Raw genomic sequence first — 27,928 nt, 5'->3', positions numbered from 1 at the left:
GGTCCCTTCTATACTCTACACGCGGGTACCCCCGTTGGCACTACAGGCCACCAGTTTGGATTTTCCCTCCTCCTATTGTATGATATAGCCTATCAGTTATTTGTACTTTGGAGGTTTGGGACAGCACTTTGTTAGAGGGTTGGTGACCGCTCTATCAAAGTATAGGAGTGGTTGGTGATCACTCTACCCTGGTTGGTGGCCGAGGGTATTTCTACAGGAGTGGTTGGTATCGCTCAACCTTGGTTGGTGACCAAGGGTGTTGCAACAGGAGTGGTTGGTGACCGAGGAGTTGCAGGTAATGTGTTTACCTATGTTTTCAGAGTTGGATAAATCTGGTGTCGGCTGGATGAGTGTGTACTCTCCGGGCACCCGCATCTTGTACATATAAATACTTTTGTTGGTAATGAAGATACCCTGGGGGGGGGGAGGGGGGGTGGGGGCGCAACTTCAGCCCCTAGTGCTGTGTCATGTGCAAGTTGGTTTATGTTTGCAGGATGTATATGCTCATGTAATGTTTCACAATGATGGGAATCATGTATATGCCAGGAATGGTTAATGTATGTATGCTGTTTTGGTAGTGAATTGGTTCCGTATACACGTGCCCGTTTGTGACACAGTCCTTGTCCCATCAACGCAGATCGTTTGGCGACTGACGAGCAAGCAAGGCCCCTCTCCATCAATTAAATCCTTTAGACTTGCCCACACACCAATCCCGGGCACTCAAAAGCTTAATTTGCCCCGTCCTTTCAACGAAAAGAGAAGGGAGGGAGCGCCACCCACTTTAGTTAGCACAAACACATGAGAAGCAGTTGCAAGATGATGGAGGGTGACTAACGAAAGACGTAGGAGGAAAGAATAAAAAGGAGGGGGAGTTGGCCAACAAGGTTGGGTAGGGGGGGAACTAGAGGAAGAAGGGGGGAGAAAACAAAAGCAAGGAGGTGGAAAAGGCTGCAATGCAGCGGGGATAGGTAGAGGCCTTAGAGGAGGGTGGCGGGGCAGGCTAGAGCACTAGGGGGTGGTCGCAAGTGTCACCAACCGGGACATTTCCGAGTGTGAAAGGGGTTTGGTGGACTCAAGGACATCTAAATACAAGCTTTGGGGATGAGGGATTATCCTATACAGAAGATCTAGCGAATGAAGCTTGGTCAAGTGTCAAGTAAAAAAGCACGTATGGGGAGCTCCCGAGGATTTGGGAGAGATCTAGTTTTGAAACATGATTCTACATGGTGTTGACATACATTTCTAACAGGTGGAATACAAAGGATAACACACCCAAAATCTAGTAAAGCTACTATTTCCAATGGAATTCCGTTCGTGTTTTATGGAAACTTGCTGAAGCACCTATGACAGAAATGTCATGAGTTGAGATATTTTTAGAGATGAAGTTTGTGATCTCTGAAATTTGGACACGTGGCTTGACAGTGATTCCAAGTAAGACAAGTGGCCTCACACTTATCACCTAAGCTCTGCACTTGTCATTATAGCTTTTACTTGCCATTCTAGCTCATGAGAGCCCCAAATCTATAAGTTGGAGCCCTCTTTATTCATATAAGGAGGCTCTATTGTTGCAAACTAGCCTCCACCATGTTGGCTACTTTTCTCTATTCTTGTTGGTTCTCTACTTCAAGGTTATGGCTCTCTACCACCGCTACAAGGCTGCCCTAATGCTGACTGCTCTCTTTCTCTCTTGCTTGAAGGCTGTCCATGAAGTATACTAGCTGGTGGGGACTTTTTTGAAGGCTTCCATCGCGAAGAAATATTGAAGGCAAGGGTATTTAATTATTGTATGATGATTTTTAGCCATTGGGCATTTGCCTTCTTAATTGGTTATATATGGACACTTGCTATTGCCATGGGGTATTGTATCTCAGCCATATTGGGTTATGGAAAGCTTTATGGGCCTATGATTCATTCATATAGGCTTGTGAACAGCTTTCGGGCCTATGATTCAGCCATATGGGCTTATGAACCATAGTAACATGGGACGGGGAACGGGAATGGGGACGGGGACGGGGACGGCAAAAGGCAGGGAACGGGGACGGCATATGGAATATGCAATTTATTGACTACAAAGCACACTAAATAAAATAACATTTATGTTTTTACACTTTGAACATTCAAGGCATCACTTTAAATGTGCAATACGTGGCGCAAACACCGAACAGGCACTAATAAGACTTAAGTACACCGACAAAGTTCAAACCAATATATAAGCATGGAATGATGATCACTATCAAATAACAAAAGCCTAGTGTCTACAATGCACATAAAGTGCTGAGTCAAGACTCAAAAGTAAAAACAATGAAACATAGCTAAATGATAAATCATAGAGCCTGCAGGCTGCAATGCTCAATCGGAGGCTGGAGCGTGAGAAGTGGCATCATCCTCTGGGCTCTGTTGTGTCTCCACTTGCTCATTTTCCTCCTCCTGCTCCATCTCCCACTGAGTAAAGGGATCCGCCTTTGCAGTCGCACCCGTGCAAAGCATTCGCAAGTTTGCGCTTACAAAGACAAGATCATTGGCCTTTTCTACACCAAGGCGGTTCCTCTTCTTTGATGCAATATGGCTGTAAGAACACCAAAGCTTCCCCAAACAAGAGGAGCTTACAGCTTGGCTGAGAATGCGGACAGCCAAGTGTTGCAGCTTAGGCCCATCTGAACCATAGTCTTCCCACCACAAAGCAGCCCCAACCTTCAACCTATCCTCCTGTGCATCCGCACAACCAAAAGCACCATGGAAGGACCTGTATGCAGCAAGCTGGTCTCTGATTTTGCGCCTAATGCCTCCATCTGGCACTAGACGATCCAAGATATGCCTCCAACCATCACTGATCTCTCTGTCACCCTCCTGTCCATTACCCTGAAACTTAGAGTCCACCATATATGCAACTGCATGCATAGGAGAGGCATAGGAGTTCCACCTCATCACACATAAGGAACGAATCTCCTCGTATCTATCCTCATCGGGCTCTAACTCTTGCAACTTCTCTATCAGTCTATCCATTGCCTCATACACCTTCCCAATGCATGGCTGCATAGCATCTACAAGCCTCAACAAGTGGACAATAGGCCTCACCATAGCATCAATGCGTTTCACATCCTCCCAAAAGGAAGTGTTCTCTGCATGCTCCGTGCATAATATGCCTATGGCTGTTGAAGCCAATGAAGAAGTGGTGAACTCATTGCTGATGAAGAGCTGCCTCAATGCACCACTGCACTCCCTCAAGCGGGCCAGCATCAAGAAGTTGAAGGCAAATCGGGTGTGTGAGTACTTGAGAAGTGAGAGCCTTGATTTCTTGGAGAACTCGTGGCGGAGGAACTGGTGGTTCAAGACAAATGTGACCATTTGATTGGCCTCTTGAATGATTGGCTCAATCCATGACTTCTTTCCAATATCCTTTGAAAGATTGTTCAAACAATGTGCCATGCAATATGACACAGTCATGTGTGGATACATGCCCTCAATAATAGCTCCAGCTGCCCTATTTGCAGCCTCGCCATCTGCAACAAAACCCACCACACATTCCGGGCCCATGAGCTCAATGCCACTTGCCCACTCTACTGCAAGCACGTCTGCACTCTTCCCTGTCCCTGAGGCATCATGTGAAGCAATAAAGTACATCTCGTCTCACGGGAATATGCAACGAGACCGTGGATGGACCGCTTTCGTGTGTCACTCCAGCCATCTGCAATGAGTGACACTCCATTCTTTGCCCATAGCCGCTTTGTGTTCTCTGCGGCTTGCTCGACAAGGCGCTTCTCCTTGTCAAGCAATGTGGTGCGCAGAGACTCTGATGATGGGGGGCGGGGTAGTTTGGACCATACTCCCCAATCCTCTTCACCATAGCCTTGACGCACTCGGATCTGATTACAAAAAGAAACAAGTGAACTTTCAAGAATGAAACTTAGAAAAATCATGTTAAGAGGGAAGAGTCAAGGCTTACCTAGCAGTATGGAAAGCAATATGGTCATGGAAGAAGAAACCAGCCACAGCTTTATCAACCTCTTTCTTCTTCTTAGGATCCCAACTTCCCTCAAGTGTACTCTGTCGCCACGCGGGTGTGGGCATCGCAAAGGAACCTACACCATGTGGCCGTGGTGTAGATGTGGTAGATGCACCCCCTAACCCTGAAACAGACCCCTCAAGTGGTGTCACAAATGCTCCAGGATCTACAGGCACGCGTGCCGGCCTTGCAACCCTCAAAGCCTCATGCCCGGCAATGCGCTCAAGAAGCTCCCTTCTCTTCTCCGATGTGATTCCCATGCAAAATCGAACCTCGTGCCCGGACTCATGCATAAGGTGGGCTCTCACTTTGTCTGACCCACTCGTTCGCCTATAGGGGCAAAGCTTGCAAGACCACGGGCGTGAACCTTCTCCACTTCCAGGGCGGTTGGCATTAACCTCTTCCCACCATGACCAACCATCGGTTCTTCTAGCACCACCAAGACGTGCGGAGCCCAAGGTTGCTTGTGAAGAAGATCCCATGAGAGAGGGTGAAAGTTGAGAGAAAGAGAGAGAGAGAGAGAGAGTGAGGGAGTGGGAGAGGCTAGAGCCTAGAGAAAGCTTGCGGGTTGAGACGAGAGAGAGAGAGAGAGAGAGAGTGAGGGAGTGGGAGAGAGAGTGAGGGAGTGGGGCCTGGCCTTGGGCACTGGAAGAGAGAGAGAGAGAGGCTAGAGCGCGTGTTGCTTAAGCCTTAAGGTCTAGACTGGGGCGGCTAGCCAAGAGTGAGAGAGTGGGAGAGAGAGAGAGGAGAGCACTCAGCACAAGCCTTATAGGCTCAGGGCCCGGGTGATGGCAGCGAGGCCAGCCTTTGCACGGAAATGTATATGCAGCTGCCAGCCACCAACGGGAAGAAAGCAACGGTCAGCTGCAACGGGCAGAAGCAAAAAAAAAATGGCGAAAAAAAGCGAAGGGAATGGTGGAAAAAAAGCGAAAAAAACGGTGGAAAAAAACAGCAAAAAAAGATCGCGTCCTGTTCCAGTCCCGTCCCCGACCCGCCTGTACCGTTCCGCCGTTCTTGGGACGGCGTCCCCTTGTGACGCATCTGCCCGAGGCATCCCCTCTGTCCCCAGCCCGCACTGGAACGAATCGCCAACTCGGGCCGGCGTTTCCACGTCCCGGCCCTCTGTCCCCTCCGTCCCCTGTTACTATGTTATGAACAGCTTTATGGACTTATGATTCAGCCATGTGGGTTAATGAGCAGCTATGTGGACTATTGGGCAAGTTATGTTGGCTGGTATCCACACGGAATGTACATATTCTTGGCATTTCATGGGCTTTTCGATGGCAGCTCGCGTATATGAATTATTCATGGTGGCATATGTTTAAGGCTGTGGCCAAATGAAGAGTTTAATTGCATTGATGGTGGCCAAGTGTTTTGTGGAACCCTTTCTAGCCCACACGGAGTTACAACTTACAACAAGCGGAACAATGGGTAGAAACAGGGGGCAGGCAAGAGAAACGGTGAGAACAAAAAAAAGAAAGAAAGAAAGAAAGAGGAAAATGGGGGAAATGGGAAAGCGAGGGAGAAAGAAAGAAAGAAACCTCCTGTGTCAGTTTATTGAGAGTCAAAGGTACAGGGCTGCAAAAGTTGTGTTCTTAACTGTTTTGTAATGGACACTAATCGAAATCTTTGACTTTGGTATTCTGCATTTTATGGCATGGTGTAGCTGGACACAAGACGTATATTGAAACGTCTGGCAAAAGAAAACCTCAAGCAACTTGGTCGTATGGTGGCCAAGATTGCTCATGCAAATCCAATGACCGTGCTTCGAACTATTGTACATCAGGTGCTTGTTCAAATTCACAGTCGTTGTCTTGTAGTTTACTTGATTTAATTTCTAGAGCCAGCAATTTACGGATGTGCTTGTGCCATGATACAACAGATTGAGGCATACAAAGACATGATTACCCCTGTGGTAGATGCTTTTAAGTATCTTACGCAAGTAAGGACCTTGAAAAAAATTGTTATATGTGAATGTTGCTATTAAGATAATGCCTTTTTACATGCAGGTTTCTTGCCAGTAACAAGACGTTTGTTTACACCTGAGGAGATTTTTGTTGGTTTGACAGTTAGAATACGATATTTTGGAATATGTCGTGATTGAACGGTTAGCACAAGGAGGGCGAGACAAGCTGAAGGAAGATGGACTGAATTTGTCTGATTGGCTTCAATCCCTTGCTTTCTTCTGGGGTCATTTGTATGTTCCTGACATTTGCTGGTTTGAAGCTATTTGGTTTTGATTTGCTGAGTGAAATTTGGTTTCCTTTGTCTGAGCTTTCAGTCTCGTTATCAGTATGATCTTTATGCAGGATATGGTTGTGGCCAACTTATGAGCAAAGTAATTTGGCAAACAAACGAGGTGGCAGCACGGCTTCAACTCAGAGTCCGACCATTTGGCTGGCATTTTAGGCTTTCCTGTGATGGCATTCTGATTTCGAGGTCTTAGGAAGGAATACCTTTCTCTCCTCTTGATGATAGGTGGTGCTATCGGGATGGTGATGGAATACTCCTGCCCCCCCTCCCCCTCCTCCTCCCCCTCACGAACCACCGCTTTGGTTCTTGCATGGACGATTGGGATTCCATCCCTTTGTATTGGCATCGCCTCCCCAGACTCAATGCCTTGGAGCTGAGCGGCATTGAGAGGCGTGTCAGGCTGGCAAGATCCAGGAGGATACGGTTGTGTTAGAGAACCGTTTTGAGCATTTACCTCAATAGCCCCGTTCCCGTGATGGCCCCCTCCCCCCTCTATTCCTTCAAGGAACCGGCCCCCACCCCCCTTCTAGGGACCGTTATCCGTTGGGGACCCCCCTCCAGGTTTTCAGCGTTCGGTTGGGACGCTGACCCTCCAGAGCATGCAGTGGGCTCGGCCTCACAGCCATCTCCTGCCGCCCCCCTCTACAGGCGAACCATTCCCCCCTGTCGTCTGCTCCGACTCTCCCGCCTCTAGCTTCCTCTGATCCGGCGATACACCCCCCCCTCCCCCCAAGCCACTCCAGAGCATTCTCGCTGCCGTTGGCTGTGGCTGTTCCAGAGTGGCAATAGCTGGTCAACTCCATCCGCTGGTTGATTCATCATTTTTGGGAGCCGGTAGAGATGACCATTGCTGCCTCTCCGTTATGGGCTCTTCCTCCGGAGTTGCCAGGCGCTCTCCACCACCCCCCCCCCCCCCCCCCCCCCCCCTCCCTCAAAAAAAAAAATCAAAAGGGTCTTGGGACAGCCAATCGACTATAGTTTTTTCTGGTGCCTCCCACCTTAGAGAGTGGAGCAATGATCTTCTCCTTTCCCCTAAGTGCAACACAAGGGATGGTTTGGTGCGCTGAGTGAGTGTCCACTCATACATGGGCATGCCTTGGAGCTTTGGCATCATCTGCACGACCTGTGTAACACTGATGTGCCTACTCACCTATCGCCTTTGGCTAGGATGGAGTTGGGCGGCTCCGGCCTCAAGGATCAGGCAGGGGATATGGTGTTTGCTTGTGTTTCTACATGTTTCAGTGGTAGTAGCACTTCCCCTCTGCTACAGATACGTGCACAGTGACATTTGCAAACGAGAGCATGCCTTGTACAAAGTGGGTCCAGATGGAGGCCAGTGGTTGTCGGGATCCAGTTGATTCCAAAGGAGGGTGGTAACGGATTGGAGATCCATGGAGACCCGTCGCCCTGCTAGGGATGGCCTAGAAAGTTCTGGCCGGGGCCATCAGCCGAGGATTGCAACCCTTCCTTCGCCACTTAATTCATGGTACTACACAGACCGGTTTCATTCAGGATCGGAGTATTTTGGACATCATCTCACCTTCTAGGAAGTTACGGCGTCGGCTAGGATGTGGGAGAAAGACCGGGTTGTGCCCCTTGTCGATTTCAAGAAAGCCTATGAGAGAGTAGATTGGGGCTTTTTGGTGTGCAGGATGGGTTTTGTGGAGGAGTGGGTACGAGGTGTATCGGAACTATACTCGGCTTCTCATAGCCAGGTTCTTAATTAGGGTACTCGAGGTGACAGATATTTACTTTCATGTTTAATCCAGCAGGGGTGCCCTCTAGCACCTTATCTCTTCATCTTCGTCTCGTTGAGGGCATGAGCAACTTTCTCTACACCCAGAAGACGGGACTTGAGGGATTCCATCTCCCCGTCCGAGTGCAGGAGAAGCTTCCTTATTCCAAGTTCGCCGATGACACACCAGTATACGTGTCGGGGGTCGAGGGGAACCTCCAGGATTCGCCTAGGTGATTGAGATTTTTCGTCGTTGGGTTGGTAGTGGTGGCAAACCAGGTTCTTCTTGCCACCATGTGGTACATTACCTCCTGCTGGTCTTTCTGGTCGGGCATGTATTGGTCGGGTTCAACGTTTGATCTAGAACTTTCGGTGGGCTTGCAATGATGGGAGACAAGGCGGCATAGAGAGTGATCATTCAGCCACGATGCAGAGGGAGCCTTGGCATCATCGACCCCTCCATTTAGAGCTGTGTAAGTTGTTTGTTCGAGGTCTTCTTTCGAGCGGGGAGCCTTGGAAGAACTTCCTCTTGGCTAGGATCTCCACGTGCACTTTGAGGGGCCTTTGGCCTCAGAGCATGAGATTTTCACAGAGTTGCAGGCACGTGGCTTTAGCCCAGCATTTGGGGACAGATTTGCAGCCAGTCTATTGCGTGCTTGGGATCATCTCAGGCTGGCCCTGCAATAGTGAGCTGTAGTAGCCTCCTAGGAGCGTCTCCTGTATCCTTTGATTTGGAATCCTATGGTCCATTTGCCTAGTGGTCACATGCCCGAGGCTCGCCCACACGTATCATGTGGAGCCTTGAGTACAGGCCGGGCTAGGTCACTCGGAGATTGGCTTGCATTTAGTCAGCTACCCCGAGAGGCTTAGGAGAGAGGCCTAATTGGGATCCGGGGCAGAGACCGACTTAGTCTCAACATCGACTCTATCATCCCTCCAGAGTAGTTGGCCCTGATACTAGATCCTTCCCCTCCGCAGTGACTGGGCAGGCATGGTATACGCGTGGACGTTCATGGCTCGGATGAGTACTCTACTTTACTCACCTTCTCTATTGGGCTTCATGGCGGACTGGAGAGATCAGACAACCCCTTAGAGGACCTGAAGGGATGCACGTTGCAGAGGGTGAGGGTGATTAATTTTCACGCACATGAGTTGCACATCGATTCTCCACCGGCCAAGGTGGCTAGACGACAGAGACTCTGGCAGTTATGGATGTGGGAGGTCCGGTGTATTACGGGTCTCCAGTGGGAACCGGGAGAGTGGACATGGTAGGATCCAGGGGACAAGGAGTCGTCGCCTGGTACCCCCTTCCTTGCTTACACTGCATGGCTGGGTCGCAGGATTCAGATGGAGGGCATTGCAGAAGCAACATCACATTGGCAGTCCCAGGCCCCTCCCAGTGCATTTTCTCGAAGATAAAATACGTAAGATAAAATACGGTTTTTTTTCAACACTTACCTATGGAGCTTCAAGCTTGAATGTGAGGGAAGGTTGGGAGGGGAGGAGCCTACAGTGCTTGAGGAACTAGAACATGGATATGTGTCTCTCTGAGTTGGATCTCCTGATTGTCTCCAAAAAAAACCCTGGATGGGTAATGGAATACCAAAGGTCTCCCAGTGTAGCGTTTATGACTAAGGGACCGTCCTTGCACAAATACGAGCAGTGCATCTAGGGTGATAGCTTTAGGGACTCCTCTCTAGATCAAAATGGCCATGTCCAAATCTTCTTCCTCGTACATAACTTGAGAATCTAGCTGTCTAGCCTACCTATACCAGGGATCTCCAAGTGATGTAGCAAGATTCTCTCATCCTACCAATCAAGTGTACACTACCAGTCTACCTTGCTAGATTTTTTAGGTCTCTCAACAACCCCATATGGAATACTGAGTGGACACGAAAGTTGCGAAGTATTGCGGGCATTTGGGATCTTCGTTAAGCAGGGTTTTTATATATTTTTAAGCATTTGGATTTTTTTTTTCCTTTTTTTGGGGGGGGGGGGCTCGTACCGTACGATATCGCTCGGTATCGTACCGTACGAACCGTACGGTACGAATGGGTTCGTACCGGTACGAGAAACAACTATGGGGACAGCTTTCGGCCACGGAAGGGCACTCTTTTCATGTGGCAGCTGGCACATAGGAGCTTAGCAATTGGCACTTGGTTGGCCATTGGGGGAAGACCAACATTATGTCAGAGGTGTAGTGACACAGTCCAGCCGTATCATGATCTAGCCTCACAAGACGAGCTACGACCAAGCCATCTCTTCCTTAGTCACACACAGTGGTCTACGGCTGAGGAGCCAACTGCTGCCTGGTTCTGCGCATCGACAAACCTCAATCTGGCGAGCGTTTCCTAAAGTACTCAGTGGAGCACTGCCTGGTGGCTCGCTATGTTTGGCGATGTTTAGGAATGAAGGCGCCAGATCTGGCTGTACACAACAGAAGCAAACTTATGTCGTGTAGTGATGTCCAATCCATCATCGGACGGACATGTTCTGTTGCTGACGAACTTGCTTTCTGGTAAGTCCTTGAGGCGCCCCATGCTGTGTGGTTTGATCAGGACCAGTTCACCAATGAGTACGGCCTGCTGTTGAGAGCTTATTAGGAGTTGATGCAACAGACAGCTGCAATGCTAGTGGGGGACAATGTGGTACATCTGCATAATGTGGACAGCTCTGGCAGGCAATTGGGATGCTCTCTGGGCCCCCAAAGCAGCTGGGCAGCAGTGCCTTGGCCACCTGGGTGAGAAACCATCAAGTCGGGCAGCGTGTGTGCAGGTTGGGAAAGTCAGCTTGGTCTCAACACAGCTGCAGGTCGGGTAGAACTAGTCAGGCTAACCCTGAAAGCAGGCTGACCAGTGCCACATGGGCCTAAAAATATGATGTCTAGGGCCCTTATTTGTTTATCAAAGTAATCTGCATTTCAAGGAGATTTCTACACACCAGTACACATGCGAAGGGAAGAGCCAAGGGGCTATCTGCAGCCAGTGTTTTTTCACAAGTAGCTTGGGCTGAATTCTGCAGATCATTGATCATCTTTTGTGCTAAAAAAACATTCAGTTTTATTTGTACATAATAGAAGGATTCAATCAGGGTTTCTGGTGTGTGTTTGTGCTTGCTTGTCTTCCATGGCACTTCTATCTTTGTTAATGCAATCGCAACACTAAGAGCTCTTCAATTTTCTCCCTTGCTGTGAGCATGCATATGCAGGGGTGGAAGTGTGCAGTTGCATGCTGTACCATTTCGTGTGTGTTTTGATTTGTGTACACACTACATTTTTAGCACCTAATACGAAACTTAAGTTGAAATCAGCTATACGAATATGCACTGGAAATTCTACAAACCTTGATTCGAGTTATTGAAATGTGGTTTAGGTGCAAGAAGTACCCTTCTATGGAGTTGAGAGGCCTCTTTCAGTATTTGGTGAATAAGTTGAAGAAAGGTGAAGGGATAGACCTTGTTGTTCTTCAGGTAATTTCTAATGAAGTCTTTCCTAAGTTTCCAAGCTAATTGTTTCTTTTGCTGGGTGAACCTGAGCCCTAGTGAGTTGTTGCGAATTTGATCTTAATGGTTGACAGGAATTGATTCAACAAATGGCCAATGTTGAATACACCGAAAATGTGACTGAAGAACAATTAGACGCCATGGCAGGTGGTGAAAGTTTGCGGTACCATGCTACATCTTTTGGTGCTACAAAAAACAATAAGGTACTGTATCAAGAAATTGGAATTATAACTTAAAATTTGTGTAATTATAGAGTAAGTTGTTATGCATAGAAGAGTGGAATTTGTCTTTCAGGATAAGCAGAGCATGGAGCATGATTCTAATGGCCCTTGAGTACTATAAAGTTATGAATGCATGCAAGACTTGGGTGGGGTTTCTGGGGGATTTCAGGTTAAAATTCAGCTCCTGAGTCCCAATGAAAGGTTGACCGTACCATGGTCTACTTTGCATGCATGCAGTATAAAATAATCCATGAAGTGGTAATAACCTGTTTGTGTAATTTTAGCTGCATGTGCACTCCTGCTCCCATGAACAGGAAGACCCTAAATAGATCCAATGTAAAAAGCATTCAGAGACTACTAACTCCCCATGCGCCTTCCCCTTCGATGTACCCTCCTTCCCCCTCTTTTAAAAAAAAACCACCTTCACCAAAAAGTAGAAAGAGCCTTCTGGAAGAGCCCCAACTCTCTATACGTGAGATGACCCACACACCATGTACCTGATTGATTTGAGGAGGATAGCATTTTTATGGAGACAGTTTGACATGTGACACAGTGCACAGTGCTTTCTTTGATGCATCACCTATATCCTCACTAGTATCAATATTCTTAGGCAGAGGCCCGCAATCACGTCCTGTCAATTGTTGTGCTATCACACATGTTGGAAGTTGCCATTGGTTATGCACAATGGTGAAACTAAGTCTATGGTAGATTTAAGTATAACAACCATTTTCTTAAACCTCTAGCTTCACAAGCCTAGAGTTTCATTTGTGGGTAGATGTCGATGAAGCATTCAAGGTACTGGATGTAGGGGCAGGCATATTATTGAATGTACTTAAGCAGCTCAACAGGCACCCATTGATCATTGGGGCAATGGGGAAAGGAGATGGAGTAGGGAGCCAAGTATTCCTCCATGTATGCAATCTACATCTCATAATGTTGGGACACAAGGGCGAGCGACTTTTCAAAGTCGACTTCACGAGAGAACATGACAAAGAGCTTGCTCTTGCCCACTCACGGGGTGGTGGAGAGGAACGCACAAAAGTTATCAAAGTGGGTAGCCATGTGAATGCAGAGAGATAGTGTGAGCTCGTACTTGGTTTCTATCACGTGAAAATGAGAAAGAAGGCACCTTTGGCTATTTATAGTTAAAATTTAAAGTTTGGCCTTTTCACACTAGACCGCTACAAGCATAAAATAGTCATGATGTTTATGAATTATTGCTTATAAAATACTTAATCTCATAATATATGTGTGTTGATTGGATGACTTCAGGCCAGGCTAAGTTATATCACCAATGATTTTTTTTATTTTTTTTTTCAAAAAGGAGACTTCTATTAAGTATGACAATTTTTTTACAAAATGGAGATTTCACACCAAGAAAGGTGAAGATCTCAACCAATCACGAGCCCTGTGCTGCCAATAGGGTCCCGAATGAGAGGACGTGAAAAAGATACCAATGTCCCACTCTCTCATAAACTGGCCGCGCTTCCTCTCCGCAGCCCTCGAAGCTTCTGGCCCAGGTAGCCATGATGGTGTGAATAATATCACTCCAAATCCTGCAAAGACACTGAGAAACAAGAATGGGAGTATCCTCAATAGCCTCGGTGCATCTAGCCTTCCAGATATTCCAGGTTGAGATGCTAGCAATAATCTCCCAAGAACTGTCTAACCTCTGTGCCGGAGGGACAAAGTGTGAAAGTGGCAAATCCTGAAGACAACATTGCTGAGCAACTCCTTGCCTAACCATAATGGCCAAGCTCCTGTCAGTCCCCTCGAATCTCAGCTGTGGCCCAGACTGTGTCAACCAAATGATAGAACCAAAAGAAATGATAGCATCCCTCTTAATCCTACCAAAGAGGTGTGCAATCGCAGACCAAATCCTCTGTGCTTCCCTGCATTCCCATAAACAATGGTAAACTGACTCCGAAACTCCTGCACATCTAGGGCATGCTGGGCAAGAACTAGTAATTGACCTCCACTGATTGGTGGCCAGACCACCATGAAGAGAAACCCAGATAAAGGAGGAAATCTGTGGCTTCCTATAAAAATGCCACAATCTCCGCCAAAAAACCCTGTGAATGTCAGTCGAAATGCCGTAAGATTCCCAATGGGGTCTAAGAGTAGGGACGCTCTGAATGTGTCCCAAGATAAGATGTCCGACATTCCACACCGTATAATTCAAAAAAGGCATGCTTTTCAAGGGGTTACAAGCATCCTTCCACACCCACTCACCGGGGTCCTAATGCAAATGTCTGATAGGGCAGCCACCATACAACCAAAGGCTAACACTCTCTGTGATCATCCTTGGGGGGGGGGGGGGGGGGTGTCAACAAAGACGTGCTTCCCTAACCTGCCAACAACTCTGACTGGACAAATCTGGGGGCCCTCAATAAGGTCCTGCACGTCACATCTCTCCAACTGCCATCCATCCTGTACAGAAAAAAAGACCGGTACATCATCCTCCCTAGGCAATTGGAGACCCATAACTTGAAGAGGAACACCCGTCCCCAGAAAAAACCCCAAACCAAGAATGATAACGGTCTTCCAAGAAAGATCCAGTAATCCAGTGGTTGGGAATGGCTGCGTCAATCTGTGCAATCCTCCGACTAAAGCCTCTCAAATGCTGCGTGAGATCCAATCTCTGTACCTCGGTGAGGCTTTGAAACCTCTTCCAAGCCAACACTGTGGGGCAAAGCGTCTCCCAGCGAGCCCAAAGAATATGCATAGCTGCCCCAAGAGGCCTACCATGCACATCTAAGATCAAATCATTCCACAGAATGGGTTGCCGGTTAACTTCCTCCGCTGAACGCGGGGGGATGTGTACCCAAAAACTCCTCAGGCAGTCCGAGGCCTGTAGTAGGAGGGACCTAACGAGGGGGGATGAAGGGGAGCGGTGAACTGGATCCGAAAAAATAAAGCGTGAGCTAAGAGTCCAGTCACCTCCGCGAACAGGGATACACTTCAAGATTTCTTGCATGAGAAAGTCCTTCCACGGCTCAGAGCCTAGAAGAAAGCCCCTAACAACGAGCTTACACAGCAAAGCCTTACATTGCACCTCAGGGTCAATGATATTCAATCCCCCTTCCTGCTAAGGCCTGATAATGGTTTCCCAAGCAACTCTAGCCCTGGTGTGTGCATTTCCATCAAGCTCTGACCAAAGAAAGTTCCGAATAAGGCGACGAAGCTGTCCAATGCAGCCCTTATGGAAAATCCAGCACAAAGCGATAAACCAAGTCCCGGCTAGCAAAACTTGGTTAACCACCAAAGCTCTAGAGGCCAAGTCGAGCTTCCTGCTACTCCAGTGATGAAGTTTGCTCTTAATGCTTAAGAGCACTGGAGCAAACTGTTGTGCAGGAGAGATGTCAACACCCACCTGACAACCAAGGTATCTAGCAGAGCATCCTCTCTCAATCCAAGTAAAACCAACATCTGTACCCCAATCTGCAAGAGGAGAATCACTGATCCAAAAACCAAGTGACTTATGCCAATTGATAGTAGTGTTGCTGCCAAACATAAGGCTTCCAAGGGTGTACAGAAAGCACAAAAACAAGCATGTGAAGCCTCAAGGAACAACGCCGTATCATCTGCTAACTCAGAGTCCAATAACTCTTCCTCCGTACATAAAGGCAGCTTGAGACCCACAACACCAGGGGTAGCCCAAAGAAACCTACTCATAGCCTCAACTACAATGAGGTACAGTAAAGGGGCGAGGGGACAGCCTTGCCTCACTGAACGGAAAATCTGAAAACGCTCACCACGCCCCCCACAGGCTAAAACAGTGCTATGAGCCTCCCTGTATAGGCAAGACACACCTCTGATTGAGTTTTGGGAAAACCCCATGTGTGCCATAGTGCCCTCCAAAAAATCCCAATCCATTGTCATAAGCTTTTTCAAAATCAAGAAAAAGAATGGCAAGAGGCTACTGACTAGCCTTTGCCCACTCGACAGCTTCCCGGAAAGAAAAGATGTTATCAAATATACTCCTTCCTTGGAGGAACCCATTCTGGGTATCATGGATAATCCTTTGGAGAATCGGCTGCAATACTCAAGGCTTTAGCTAAGATTTTATATGCAGATCCAAGGAGGGTGATGGGCCTCCATTGCTTGATGTTAGTCTTGTCCCCACTCTTGGGGATAAGGTGAATCAGCCGCTCCGTGAGGTATGGAGGCATCATACCCGACACCCACATTTCCTGAAGGGAAACAATGATAGCATCTCCAATATGATCCCAAAAAAGAATAAAGAAGGCGGGAGAAAGATCACCATCCCTGGGGCATGAACCACTGGAAAGAGCATGTAGTGCGTGAAGGAATTCATCCTTTGAGAAAGGGGCATCCACGGAAGAACACATAGCATCTGTAATGAGCCTGGGCATGCACTCGCAAACTTTCTGCTGTGCCACATCTCTCTGAGGGGAGGGCACCTCTGCAGTGAACAAAGACCGATAAAATTCTGAAGCAATATCCCTCACCTTATCAGGCTCAATCTGAACCTCACCCTGTGAATCCTGCAAGTACCTCACAGAGTCCGTGCTATGGGAAGGCCTGTGTGTTGAAAAAAACTCTTTGTTGCATCTGCCACCCATCTGAGTCCAAAAGGCCTCGTTCGCATGAAAGGCGAACTCAGCCCTCCTGTCCATGGCCAACTGCAGCTCTGCTCTAACTGTGGTCAAGAGGTCTGTAATCCAAGTCGCATGTGGATGCTTTTCCTTTTTTTTTTGAAGAGGAGCAATCCTACGCCTAATAGCTCTCTCCTTGTCCAGAGCCTCCTGCTTCTTAGACAAGGCAATGCTATGATAATGATGGCTGGTCCTCTCAAGAGCTGGCGCAATATTATGACGAGGATCAGGACCGTCAGAAGATCTCCATCTCTCTCTGATCTCAAGGGAAATGTAAGCATCTAGATAAATAGAGTCAGGGATACCGATACGGGGAGAGGCCGAGCGAGCCCCAGGCTCCGTGAGACACAAAACGACGGGGAAATGATCGGATTTGGTGGTGCCAGGCATAATAGCAATGGTGCCTCCTCTGTCCAAGGACCAATCATCCACATAAAACCTGTCCAGACGTGCAAAGATGCTCTCATCCCCGCTCCTGTGGTTATGCCAAGAGAAAGATAAGGAATTTGGCCTTCTCTGGAAGTCATCCTCAGTCCAGCAATCCCTGCCAAAAAAGGAAAGCGTGAACCATTCCCATGAGGCTCGCTCCAAAGGGTGTAAACCCCCTTCGCGTCCACCCTTCTTGTCAGAAGGTTGCTTCAACCATATTAAAATCTCCTCCCACTATCCAATGATCAACTCCCAATTTTTGACCCTCATGCAGGATCAAGATCCACTGCGCTCTAGCAGGGATGATAACACCGTGCCCAATAACATGAGGTATAATAGATGTTGCCACTGAAATACAAACACCCCCTCTAGTCCCAATTGCCGAGGACCAGAAGGTGTGGCCAGAAAGCATCTTACCAGTTTTGCCACACTGAGATCTATCCAATTTGTGTTCCTGCAACAAAAGCAAATCCATAGACCCTCCTGTAACAACAGGGTGAAGCTAGTCCTTCAGCAGGCGCTTCCTACCACGTGGAAAGTCCTCCAAGGCCCTGAACATTCCATGAGATGATTCTCATGGAAGAGAAGAGGGTTTGACCTGCGATCTAAGAAGACGATGGGCAGCCTGAGGACGCCTCTCATAATGCTGGAGGACGGGAAAATCCACAGGGCAAAGTCCACTGACATGCCCTTGTCCGAGGCCCCGCACCGTGCCTACATATGTATGAGAAACCTGTTCGCCTTGCGGGGCATCAAGGGCAATGGCATCATGCTGAAAATCCTGCAATACATGATCCCCACTGTGTTGATCAACCTGCATATCGCCCCCTCCAAGTAGAGAGGACTCCACAAAGTCATCCTAATTTGAAATATCATCTCTATGCAAAGATGCATGAGTTGACACATCCCTTTGACCAGAAACATCATCTATCCGTACATGATCGGAGGAAGCCTTCCCATCGATCGCACCAGGGGGGCGGGTGTGAGAGACAGCTCGCCACACCTGGCGGACTGAAGGACGGGAAGGAACCAAGGGAGGTGGCGCCTGAGAGGCACGCTTACGAGGCCCCTTGCGACCTCGAGCCGGAGGACAATCTCGAGCAAAGTGACCCTGTTGGTGACAAACCCGGCACTGATCGGGTTTACCTGCAATCTCCATACGTTGCTTCAAAGGGCCACAAGGGCCCGGAAGCAAAACATAGTCCTCAAAGAGCTCAATGTCACGGGTAAGAACCATGACCCTGGGAACAGCATCCGCCGAGGCAGTGACCACCTGGGCAGAAGATGTAGGCAAGGCGTGAAGGGGGGGCACTTGAAGAACAAGCCCAAAGGCAGACCCGATGGTCTCTAACATAGGCCAATATGTGCGGGGAAGTCCTGGAAATCTGACAGTAATCAGGAAACGGTTTTGGTCTTCCTCAACAGGGTCAGAGTAGCTGGAGTAGGGAAGAAAGAATATCTTCCTCGGGCCCAATGGCAAAGGGCTGCCCTTCAAAACCTCCGAGGCTGCGTCCTCACAATCAAATTCCACTTGGAAGAAACCTCTTCCAAGCAACCTGACATCTCGAAAGTGTAGAGCGAGGTCAGAGGGCAGAGCCGCCAGGACCCAATCGCGAGCCTGGAGACGGGACGGGTGAGATCCAAAGGTTCTGGCGATGAGGGTCGTTGTGGAGTCTTTCTCTAATTCGGCGTCCAGAACTGCGAGCTTGGCTTCGGAGAAAACAATGGTTCGCTCGGCCGAGGGAGAATGATTAGCCGTGATCCCAGTATTGGCAAAGATTCTCAAGCAGAGGGTGACCTGCTTAAGGAAGCTCAGGGAAGCACAGAGGATAAAGACTGCGATAGCACATGTCCTTGGACGAATCGGGAAGGGTGCTTACATTTTTTTTTATGCTATCATTTGGTTGACACAGTTATGCCCATAGCTGAGGTATGAAGGAAACGATTATTGTTCATACCCTCCACGTCAAGCTGGATTGGATCATCGCATGCGTAGGCGGCAATGCGCTTTTCTGGGTCCCTTTCTCTCTGAGGACGGCAAGATCTCTTGTATACTGTGGTGGCCATGTTTTGAAATGAGGGCCAACTGATACTGAGTTTCGAATTCTTCCGAATTCGGATACTGTGCCTTTATGCTTTCCAAGTCTTTTCCTTGAATTTACACCACAGTATACGACTGAGAGCATCTTCAACGGGGTTATTCTTTCCAGGGACGTATTGAATCATTCCCTCAAACTGCTGGAACAATTGACACCATCTCGATTGCTTGTCATTCCATTGGGCACTGGGCCTGGTGATCGAACTTAACTGTTCATGTGCCTGGTGATTGGACTTAACTGTGAAATCTCTCCCGTAAAGGAAATATTTCCAATGTTTAAGCGCTATCATCACCCCGAAAAGCTCTTTGTCATATACCAAATAATTCTTTTCGGCTGTATTAAACTTGTGGCTATAATAAGCCATTGGCATGCGATCTTGCTATAGAACAACTCCAATGGCTAGGTTATTGGCATTGGTAATCACCACGAAAGGATCATCTGATGATGCCCACTTTTAAGGCTGGTGACTTAGAGGAAACTTTCGTCAATGCGTAGAATGGCTCTAAAGCTGTGCTCGTAATGGACACTTTCTGGCGATGAATCTTCACACCCTTGAGCAAGTCTGTGAGAGGTGCTGCAAGGTCAGAAAACTTGTCCATATGTGTACTACTGTAGGCCTGACAAAGATCCACAAATGAGCGGATTTCTTTGGCTGTCTTGGGAATATTCGAACTGAGTATGGCCTATACCTTTTCAAAGTCGAGGCTAATACTTGATGAGCTAATGATGTATCCTAGGTAATATATTTCGAGTGCGCCAAGCTCACTCTTCTTGGCATTGATAAATAACTCAGTCCTGCAAGAGTTGTAAAACATTTGTCACATCTCGCTCATTTGCAGTCTCTCAAGAGATAAGGATATCATCTAGAAAGATGAAGACGCATTTGCCAATGAGATTTTGAAAAACCGGAGACATCATCTTATTGAACTTTGCTAGTGCATTGGTGAGTCCAAAAGGCATCACCACAAACTCATAGTGGTCTTGCTTGGTCTTGAGCATAGTTTTTGGAATGTCGGCCTCAAAGATCCGAACCTAATGGTAGCCACTCTTAAGATCTATCTTAGAGAAAATTTAGCACCATTGAGTCGCTCTAGGATCTACTCTATTCTGAGCATGGGGAATCTATTGTAAACTTTTAGCTTGTTGAGCGCCCTATAATCGACACATAAGTGTGTGGTCTTATCCTTCTTTTGGACAAAAAGGATGGGAGCGGCAAATGGGGAGAAGGAAGGCTAGCTAAATCCAGCCCAGAGTGGTTGGGATAACTGCAGCTCCAGCTCGCTCCCCAATGTCTTAGAAAGGCGGTAGGGGAACTTGTTGGGAGGCTCTGAACCAGGAACCATTTCTATGAGACAGTCCTCGGGTGTACTGGGTGGGAGATTGGGTGGGAGACCGTCTCGCAACATAATGTGGCTGTATTGAGACAGAAGACCAGTCATCCTCTATTCCAATGAGGGTGTTGTCTGAAGAACATTAGATTGAGAGCGGGCATAAATCAACGCACGGTTTTCTCCTTTTCTTATGGCTCGTTTTGCATGTATGTGGGAAATGAGTGGTATTCCAAGAATGCTCCTATCCCTGCGAATCATGATGGGTCCAGGAAAACTTTCAACAATAGTGAAAGTGTCTTGTCTCCTATCAGGAATGGGTGCAAACTGTCTAAACCATTGGATCCCGAGAATCATGCCACACCCTAAAAGAGAGGAGAATGAAATCCTATTGGAATGTTGGCTTATGAATCAGGAATTTAAACTTCTGAGCTTTTTGAGTGATATGTGTGTGTAGACCAAGTGTAAACCCGTCCACATCTAAATGATAAGAAACCGAGGTACAACTCATTTTGTTTGCCAAGTGTTGAGAGATGGCATCCTCAAAACTGCCCATGTCGAAGAGGACAATGAACTGTTTTCCCCTTGCAGTGCCATAGGCACAGATGAGCGCCTTCTTCTATTGCTCAGCCTCACCCTCCTACTTATCATCAAATACCACTCATGGTACTGGATTCAAGGCTGGCAATAGCTGAACGATGTTAGAGCCTGATGGCTTTTGTGGAAGTGGGTGCCTTGGGAGACTTTTCGGCTGCCACTGAGTGCAATCCTTCTTCCCGTGTCCCACAGTGTGACAGAAGAAACAACGGTTCTGTGCCTTGTACGATGTCTATTCATCCTGCTGGAGGTCACCTCTAGTGATGCCCTCCTTAGATTTTTCCTCATTAGTCTTCTTGGGCGTGGAATCTTTCTTATTGCTCGATTGACCTTGAGAATTTTTCTTTTGGTCTTTTTGGGCTTTGCTGTTCTAAGCCCCCTTACCTTGGGCGGATGACTGCTGGGTAGATGATTGTTGCTAGGCTTAGGGCTAGATTGGAATCTTTCTTGGGCGTGGAATCTTTCTTATTGCTTGATTGACCTTGAGAATTTTTCTTTTGGTCTTTTTGGGCTTTGCTGTTCTAAGCCCCCTTACCTTGGGCGGATGACTGCTGGGTAGATGACCTTGAGAATTTTTCTTTTGGTCTTTTTGGGCTTTGCTGTTCTAAGCCCCCTTACCTTGGGCGGATGACTGCTGGGTAGATGACTGTTGCTAGGCTTAGGGCTAGATTGTACCTACTTGGGCTTACCTCCGTTCAGCATCAGTTCCTAATTCTGAGCGAGGGTCCGTGCTTGTGCATAAGTCCGAGGCTCAAAATTCGTGATTGGGTAGCTAATGTTTGTGTCTTTACCTTCTAAGGAATTGTTTTAGCTTTTCTCTTTGTGATATACCGAACTGTTGGGCCATGATAATGACCTATTGAAATAGGTCAAAACAGGGGAACCATTATGAGTGAGTTTGTAAAACCCATCCTCAAGATTTGTCATATACTGTGGTGGAAGAAAACGAGTGTTAAGGTCAGCCACAAAAGTAGGCCAATCAATTTGATATTGGCTTGTTAAGGGATTTGTGTGGAGTTGAGACCAATGCTGCCACCAAGTAACATTTTCCCCAGTGAGTTGAGGTGCTGCCACATGCACTTCGTCTTGTGGATCTGAGATTTTTGCTAAAGGAAAATGTGCTTCAAACTGATGAATAAACTTGAGTAACAGCAGCATGATCGCACTTACCAGCATACTTCAAAAGTTTGGTGAAGTTTAGATGACGGTGGTGGTTGGAGTGGTGGATGGCAAAGGATTTGGAGCCATGTTGGGGAGGGATGTTAGAATTTGTGCCACCGTCTGTTGATGCTGGAATTGCATAGCCTCCCAGTTGAGTCTTTGCTGGTACTCTTGGTCGGCTTCTTCTTGACGGCGCTGGTCTTCCTCACACTTGCGTGTGGCTTCCTTATCCCTTTGTTCCTCCGCATGTCTGTTTTCTTCTTTCTTTTCTTCTTGCTTCCTTATGTGTTTCATCTTCTTTTCTTCTTTGTTCATCCATATTGAAGAACGTATTTGCCAAATCTAAGAGACCTTTGGGCTTCTCTTTTGTTGTTGCAAGCTGCATCTTCAATGAAACTATTTGCTCCATCATTATTTTCAGGAGCTGTTTTGAGCTTGCTAGGAGCGTACTTTCTTTGGGTGTCTCGTTTTGGAGGCTTTGTACCTTCACAACTTCCTGCTAGCATGCTTCTTGATGCGATGTCTTTCCCGACATGGTGAAGGCTTGGGTGGTTTTTTCGGACCGCAGTATGACCATCCACTGGATGTTCTCAATTTTTTAGGTAGCTGAGTTTGGTCACCAACGTGATGCTTTGATACCAATGTTACATGTACTGAGGTTGATTGTGGTAACGCACAACAAAGCCTTCTTTAAACTTTTACTTTGGTGAGCTCTTTAGCATCCATTCAGTTATCAGAGCAGTATCCAAATAGGCCTCATCAATACATGCAAGCTGCCCTTTGGGACCATTGATCAGTGCTTGATTAGGACCGATTTCCTCATATCACCCCATATACGCTTGAATCACCTTGCTACTAGAATTAGCTTATGATATCCCCAGTGATACGAGGTCTGCAAAGCTTGGGATGCAAGCTGAGCGATAAGAATGCTAGTGGGCAAGATAATAAAAATTCTTGACTCTCTCCTTTCAAGTTGGGCAAAACAGGGGTGTGGTCAAGATAATAAAAATTCTTGACTCTCTCAAGTTGGGCAAAACAGCGGTGTTCTGTTGGAAGGGTTTAAGCCATTTCATAGCGTTTGGAAGCTAAGTAACGGATCTTCAATTCAGTGTTGCACAAAGGAGATGAGAAGGTGCAGGGGGCATGTAGCATTGCGTGCATCACAGGCCCTAGAGGAGATACACATATGGGGTAGGAGGGTGCAGAAGCCTTCTGCCTCAAATAAATCTGTTGACGATCTTGTATGGGTTAGCTGACGTTTTGCCATGTTTTTCATTTCTATTCGGAGGATTGCAGTCCTGTTCTCTAGCAGTCACAATTTAGTATTTTTGTTTGCAGCTGATACCTGTGAGTTGCATCATATTATTTGCTTTGATGCAGGCTCTGCTAAAGTCGACAAATAGGCTTCGGGATGCTCTACTGCCTAAGGAGGAACCAAAGCTGGCAGTTCCTCTATTACTGCTGATTGCTCAGCATAGATCAAAGTTGGTTTTTTAAACCCTGTGTGTACTGTCCTCTAACACACACACACCCCTCCTTCCCCAGCATCAGCACCAACAAAAAAACTCCTATTTCCGCACTGTCTGTTTTATTCTTTTTGTAGGGCATGTGGAACAGGTTATTGCAGTGCTGTCAATGGAACATGTACGCATGTAATGTTTATATTATCATTTTATTATGTGCAGGGTTGTAATAAATGCAGATGCACCCCATATAAAAATGGTCAGTGAACAGTTTGATAGGTGTCATGGGACTCTCCTGCAGTATGTAGAGTTTTTGACAAGTGCAGTCACGCCTGCAGCTGCATATGCTCAACTGATTCCACCATTGGATGAGCTGCTGCACAAATATCATATCGAGCCAGAGGTTTTGTTTATTTCTTGTACCTGTGTTCTGTAAAAAAAGGTCACTCAGAATTTAACTTTTTGGCTATGATGCAAAGATTCTTCTCGTTTTCTCTGGAATGATGCAGGTATGCTTTCTTGTGTATCGACCAGTCTTGCGTTTGTTTAGGCCATTCAAAGGTGCTAGCATTGCCTGGCCAATGGACAGTGGGAAGAGTTCTTCACAATCTGTTTCAGTCACAGACAACTGTCCAATAAATGCCAGCAATGACTTGGTTTTGGACTTGGGCTCTATGAGGAAGCCTCTGATGTGAGTAAAAATTCCTTGCATTAAATTTTTTTATTCGGCTGGTAATATCATCAACAGGATAACATTTATTTTGACTACAATACCCTGTATTGCAAGAGAAAAATGTGTTCGAATCTGGGAAAGAACCCAAGCTTGGCATGGGAAACCTGAAATTTGTACTATCTACCTTGCTTCACATGGTTTGGTAGCAGAAGAGAAAAAAAAAACACCCCCCTTCCTACAGACAGACAACTAGTGTTGTAGGAATTTGAAACATATATTAGATAACTATTTTTATTTGCATCGAATGCCTTTTTCTTCATAAGTTCTTTGGCTATGATGCTATACGGTTATTGTCAATGTATGGGCACAATGATCTTGAAGCCATAGAGAACCACCTTTTTAATTTCACGTTATACTTGTAGGAATTAAACAAATATAAATCGCCAATTATCTGAAGGAAAGCATTTTTAAAACTGTAGGTGGTCAGAGCTTTTGTCAACGGTGCACTCTATGTTACCCTCAAAAGCATGGAACAGCCTGTCCCCAGAACTTTACACTACGTTTTGGGGATTGTCACTGCAGGATCTTTTTGTCCCCAGAAAACGATATGAAGCAGAAATTGCAAAACAGCATGCTGCATTAAAGGCTTCGGAAGAAAACTCAGATAACTCACATGCAGCTATCACAAAACGCAAAAAAGATAAGGTGAAAATACAGGAAGTTTTGGATCGCTTGTCATCAGAATTGCAACAGCAGGAACAGAATGCTAAGGCAGTGCATCAAAGACTTGTTAGAGAGAAGGATTCATGGCTAACCTCTTGTCCAGACTCATTGAAAATCAACATGGAGTTCCTGCAGCGGTGCATATTTCCACGCTGTGTATTCAGTATGATGGATGCTATTTACTGTGCTAGATTTGTACACACTCTTCACTCCTTAGGGACACCCTTCTTCAATACAGTGAATCACATTGATGTGCTCATATGCAAGACATTGCAGCCCATGATATCTAGCTGCACAGAATATGAAGCAGGCAGATTTGGAAGGTTTTTGTGCGAGACATTGAAAATGGCCTATTATTGGAAAGTGAGTGTAATTATGCTGCTTCATCTGGTTTAACTTCTTGAAGTGTTTAGCTTACACCAGGCTATCTTTTGAATGTATGAAGAACGCTAACATGCCTGTCTGAACAAATGTGTTTTATCTATAATTTGGTGTTTGAATTTTGAACAGAGCCAAGAGGCAATCTATGAAAAGGAGTGCGGCAATATGCCTGGTTTTGCAGTTCTATATCGAGATCCAAACAGTACTCGTGTAACCTTCAGCCAATTTTTAAGGGTAAGACAGTGTCACCTAGTCAGCATTTTTCTATGGAACACGTTTAGAACCCAATATCTTGTGATCAAGCATTTCTCAGGCTCTTAGACGCTTGTTAATGCTCTCTCTCTCTCTCTCTCTCTCTCTCTCTCTCTCTCTCTCAGTCGGTGGTGTCACTTTCAGTAGCCCACGCTTCACCATGCTTCCCGCAGCACATGCCAGAGTGACACAGGGATATGCAGCCTTGAGCTTGTCCAAGAGCCCAGGATGAACCAGCCTTGATGTAGGGAGCAGCCTTCTGGGGGACAGATTTATCCAATGAGGATTGGCAGTGAGTTGAGATGTCCCTCAGGTCACGATGCTCTCCGCATCAGTCCCACACTAGATTATCCAGGCAGAGTTTGCTGCAGCCCTGATTTTAGTGGATGCACTTTTTGAGATAGTCATATACCTCCATGGCATCAGTCACATGGATCCTCACAGGTACCCAAGGCATGCCCTGGAGTCTTGGAGATAGCTAGCACTCGAGGGCCAACCTGGAGTATGGTATGCCTGGGTTTCCACATGGTCCTTAGGATATGGGCTCCACATGGACCGCCTCTCCCACCCCTTCAGGACAGTTTGAACTCCTCTTTTCTCTGGCTCTCTCATGGTGACACCAACCAGATTATTTAGTTAGATCTTCCGGTTAGATCTTCTCAGCGTCTACACCTACTGCACATCGATCACACCTTCGGAGCTCCCACTGAGGATGCACTTCTACAGAGATCGCTTCCTCATGCTACTGAGGATTTCATCCAGCAACGGGGCTACCGGAGTGTTCACATGTCCCATGGCATGCGGATTACGATTGGCCAGATACGGGTTTCATCCCACCACCTCAGAGTGGAGACAAGAAGAGCTGAGTGCGTCGTCAGGGCTGGGGGAGCTCATACAATGACCCGGGGAGGAGAGGATCTGCCGATTATGCCACATAGAGGAGCATTACATATGTCGTTGCCCAATACACTATGAGATCCGCGGGAGGTTTCAATATCTGTTCCATGAGGTATCTGGCCCACTCTCTAGGATCATTGACTTCCCGGACCAGTGTTGCCTAGGGCTCTTCTTGCTCGAGCTCCATAGACATGGGAGAATTTCTTGAGAGAGCTTCCAGCTAGCCCGACCCCTCCCTCGCCAACCAACCATCATGAGCTTCTTCCTGAAGGTGAACACTCGTTTAGTGGATCCCGTGGACCCAGTTCGGGTTGCTCCTGATCCACTTGGTCCGAGAGGAGTTACCTCCGACCGGGCCTCCACGTTTTAGCATGCCCGATGCCCTTGGCCCCTTAGGTGTCGGCCACGTTCCCGTCACAGCTCCAACTCCAGGATATGCTCCATTGCCATCGAGCTACCTTTCCACGTGACTTAGCTGAGGGAGACCCATGCCTGATGTCCCGAATGGGCGTGACAGGCTGCACCCCCTAACCAGCCGCCATTGGCTGGCCCAACCACTTAGTGTAGGCAGCCAGGGCTGATCTTGGGCAATAAAACCTATCTGCCCAACCCTTCATTGCGATTCCATCGATACACTGGCTGTGCTCCTCTCTGCTCTCCCGGCCCACTCACTCTATGATCCACTAAGCAAGGGTGAATTTTAGGAGCAAAGTAGCTTACTCCCAGGATTCTCTTGCTCTGAGAAACAACCCACGTTTACTCCTCGCCCCGCTTGCTCGTAGAACCTATGGCTGCCTAGCCATGCTCATGACCACCGTGTCCATGGTTTCCTTTTACATTAGATATAGGCTTTGATACCAATATAAGGTGCTTCATGACCAAGCCCTAGAACTATTCAAGATGGAATCACGTTGGAGCAAGGCTTAACGCTCACCTCCCGAGTCCCAGCCATAGAGTCCTTTGGACTTACTCCCGAGGTGGAGGCCATAGCTACGTCCTTGGAGAAACTCCTCCGTGGTAAAACGTGGCGTCCCATACCAACAAGCCACACCCTACAGGAGTCGTCACGGTGTGAACATCCATGATATGGCATGCTTAAGCATGTTAGAGCATATGATCATAATAACTTATGAGGCTAAGTTTCACCTTTATAGGCAAGTGGACTTTATAATTAGCCCCAATGCCTTTATAAGCTTTTAACCCTATAATTACTTATAAGTTATAACTATGCCTCCAGTTTATAAGCCTCTTACCACGTTAGGGATCTCTCTCCACTAGCCACCCCATGTCCGGCCTCTAGCTTCACCCTATGCTAGAGTACACTTGTCACAAACGTAACAAGACATGTTGATTGTTTACAACAATATGGGCACCACTACATGAGCAAGTGGTGATACCCCACACGAGGATTGGATATGCAGAGTATGGTTGGATATTTTTGGTGTGAAACTGTAGGTGTCCAGTAGTGTGTGAAACTGTAGGTGTGAAACGATCGCTCCATCCTGGCCTCGCAGCCTGCGAATACCATCTCTCTGCCTGCGAGGGCTAGCAATCTCAAAGAAATCCCCAGTGACTACTTGACCTTGGGTCCAG

At 47.2% G+C, this 27,928-nt stretch overlaps 1 protein-coding gene across 1 annotated transcript in view; it reads left to right on the top strand.

The window, feature by feature from the left end:
- THO2 overlaps positions 1 to 27,928 on the top strand; it is a 255,820-nt gene that overhangs the window by 175,054 nt on the left and 52,838 nt on the right. The window contains exons 17-26 of the mRNA XM_086804632.1: positions 5,670 to 5,789; positions 5,886 to 5,945; positions 6,073 to 6,200; positions 11,363 to 11,459; positions 11,567 to 11,695; positions 23,327 to 23,430; positions 23,632 to 23,812; positions 23,919 to 24,100; positions 24,562 to 25,168; positions 25,316 to 25,420. Of these exons, the coding sequence (XP_086660758.1) occupies positions 5,670 to 5,789; positions 5,886 to 5,945; positions 6,073 to 6,200; positions 11,363 to 11,459; positions 11,567 to 11,695; positions 23,327 to 23,430; positions 23,632 to 23,812; positions 23,919 to 24,100; positions 24,562 to 25,168; positions 25,316 to 25,420 (1,713 nt within the window). The remainder of the gene's footprint in view (positions 1 to 5,669; positions 5,790 to 5,885; positions 5,946 to 6,072; positions 6,201 to 11,362; positions 11,460 to 11,566; positions 11,696 to 23,326; positions 23,431 to 23,631; positions 23,813 to 23,918; positions 24,101 to 24,561; positions 25,169 to 25,315; positions 25,421 to 27,928) is intronic.

This window comes from Cibotium barometz, chromosome 11 (genome assembly GCF_041138505.1).
Source record: "Cibotium barometz isolate CiBa-2024 chromosome 11, ASM4113850v1, whole genome shotgun sequence".
Lineage (NCBI taxonomy): Eukaryota > Viridiplantae > Streptophyta > Polypodiopsida > Cyatheales > Cibotiaceae > Cibotium > Cibotium barometz.
This window is presented reverse-complemented; position numbering and strand designations above follow the sequence as displayed.